The 2,862-nt window shown below is 43.7% G+C and overlaps 1 protein-coding gene across 1 annotated transcript; it reads left to right on the forward strand.

Moving 5' to 3' along the window:
* The first annotated feature begins 207 nt into the window (after positions 1-207).
* On the forward strand, positions 208-2,516 carry LOC121875948 (trihydrophobin-like). The gene is made up of 3 exons (XM_042380743.1): positions 208-319; positions 1,063-1,547; positions 1,730-2,516. Exons 1-3 carry the CDS (start codon positions 286-288, stop codon positions 2,132-2,134), a joined length of 924 nt encoding a protein of 307 aa, XP_042236677.1. The 5' UTR covers positions 208-285; the 3' UTR covers positions 2,135-2,516.
* The last annotated feature ends 346 nt before the right edge of the window (positions 2,517-2,862 follow it).

Consider the following 2,862-nt stretch of genomic DNA (forward strand, 5'->3'; position numbering starts at 1 on the left):
ATCAAGAGTGAACACACACACACACACACTCACACACACACACACACACACTGTTATGTTGTCACCCAGTGGGGGGTCACGGCGGGCTGGGTAGATCCTCTCACACAGTGGAGGAAGTCCTTCACTCGTCACCCCTGACCTTGCTGCTCCTCCTCGTATATATGCCGGTAACCTCCGCCACAACATCACACCCACCGCCGCCTCCACCAGACACACATCTCTCCTGCTGGAATTTCTAATACTGGAAGTGAAGCTGTAAATAAAGTGTTGCTACACCTTCCAGACATGGCTGCTGTGACACGCAAAGTTATGGTGCTGGGTAAGAACCAACACAGCCGTCCCGCAGACGAGACCACAGAAGGAATGACTTGTGAATGACCACCAATGTTGTACATCCACATTACTGTACTAGTGACACTTCTACTGTGACCTGACTCTTGTGGTATAACTAAACCAGACTGTTGATATACATGGTGCTATGATCCACAAGTTCCTTCATTACTTATTATGTGACGTAAAAAATAGTGGACAACAGACAGGAAAATATATCAATAATGATTTTAGTAATTTCCAGATAATTAATGTTATATTATATTTAAAATACAACCAACAATACAAGTAAAACTTAACAAACAATAATGACGAGTCGAGAAGAATTATCAGTTTAAGATTCATTAATATATTAAACAGACTTATCAAACATTTCACACCACCAGTTGTTCCAATATAATATTCTGTTCACCAGAAGAACTTTGACTCACCCATAATGTGTAATAATTGCAATGTTATGTATCTATTTTGGAGTAACACCACAAATACTTTATTGATACATAATTTCAGCTTTTAGGACACAAAACATCAATAATCTTCATCAATATTAAGTAGTCTGTTCCTTAGACACTGTGCAGGTGTGGTCTCTCTCGTGGACACTGTTGATGATGTCACTGTCTTTATCACTCCTGTTGGGTTAGTCTCAGCCTCAATAGGTAAAACCTACTTAGTTTTTTTTACTTTATTTTCAACAAACTGACGTAAATGTTTCCTTGGTTCTCACTCACTTAGCTCTCCTGGGTGTGACCAGCGCCGCCTACCTCAACGACCTCCAGGGTCCTGCTGCCAACCAGTTCTCTCTTCCTAACGGTAACGGTGGAGGTAACAGAGGTTACGGTGGTGGTAACAGTGGAGGTAACGGGGGTTATAGTGGTGGAAACGGTGGGGGTAACGGAGGCAACGGTGGGGGAAGTGGAGGCTACGGCGGTAGCAACGGTGGAGGCAACAGTGGCAACGGAGGAGGATATGGTGGTAGTAACGGCAGAGGTAACGGAGGAATCGGAGGCAACGGAGGAATCGGAGGCAACGGTGGAGGTAACGGAGGATACAACGGAGGTAGTGGTGATCCTATTGCTGACCTCGCTGACGCCATCCCTGGCGGTGGCGTCCCCGGCCAGGACTACCCCATCCTCGCCTTTGTCCCCAACACCGGCTTCTCCTGTGACGGTCAACTTCCCGGCTACTACGCCGACACTGCTCCCGAGGCCGGCTGCCAGGTGAGTCTATACTCTGGTTATTCTTTGTGTCCCATTTCGCTATTATATACAGTGTATAACCATGACGACATCCACCTTAACATTCAAAATTATTTTGTACATTTTTCTTTGGACCATAAAAATTATATTTACTATTGGAAAACAACAACATCCAAAGAACTTATTTAAGTCAACATTCTCAGGTGTTCCACATCTGTCAACAAGGTGGCAGGATCGACTCCTTCCTGTGTCCCAACGGCACCATCTTCAACCAGCAGTACTTCGTGTGTGACTGGTGGTACAACTTCGACTGTTCCACCGCTGAACAATTCTACGACCTCAACTCTCAAATTGGACAAACTAATGGAAATGGCAATGGTTATGGCACTGGAAATGGTAGCGGCAACAATGGTTACAATGGTGGTAATGGTGGCAGATTTGGCGGTGCTTCAGGTCTTCAAGGATCGTTCTCAACCACATCTGGCGGAAGCGTCAATGGTGGTTCTCCTTCCAGATTGTATGATACCCCAACCAACAACGCCAACGGTGGTAATGGCAACCAAAACAACCAAACTCCATCTAGCCTCTACCAGACACCTGGCAAATAAACTCAATTGGTTATGCTTCACGGCAAATTCTAAATGGTGTTTTCGTTTAATGACTTTTACATCACATTTTCCTATTCTCCATGTTAGTTGTCCTGAGAACACTCCGTCTTGTCCCTACAGCCATTAAACGTAAACATCATTTAGAGTGAGACAATAAGAGCTACACACCTGTTGATGACTTACCTGTTCTTCTTAACTAATCAGAGACTCGTCGACCATTTTACTGTTATTTCAGATTTTATGTATATAGTTATATATTATTCCCTATTAAGTTTCTTACCAAATTCCACACTTATTTAGTCTAATAGGATGTCTATTTTGTTAGAGTGCGGTGTTACTCCGGTGCCATATTGATCTGAGAACCTTTAATATGTCTTATACGTGCAATACAAATAAAAAATCATAAACTTTATATATCATATTTTATTTTAGTCTTTTTATAAGTTAATTTATAAGGGTTGCACCTCGTGTAACGGGGATGGCCGGCCCAATGGCCGGTTAGGCGTGAATATGTTTTAGGTGTAGAAGCCGTCGCCAACACAACAACCACACCCTAAGTTAACGAGTTGCATGACCCAATGTCAAGGAATAGTCCGAGAAGACCGGACAGCTCGCCAACTGCACTGGCTAACTATTACCGCGGAACACGATCCGCAAGTCGATTAACATCTAGGTTCCCAATTTTTTCTGGGTAGGCGGAGGCAAATGGCGTAAAGAGACTTGCCTAT

The sequence above is a fragment of the Homarus americanus genome, unplaced genomic scaffold, assembly GCF_018991925.1.
Source record: "Homarus americanus isolate GMGI-L3 unplaced genomic scaffold, GMGI_Hamer_2.0 scaffold3384, whole genome shotgun sequence".
In the NCBI taxonomy this organism is placed as follows: Eukaryota; Metazoa; Arthropoda; class Malacostraca; order Decapoda; family Nephropidae; genus Homarus; species Homarus americanus.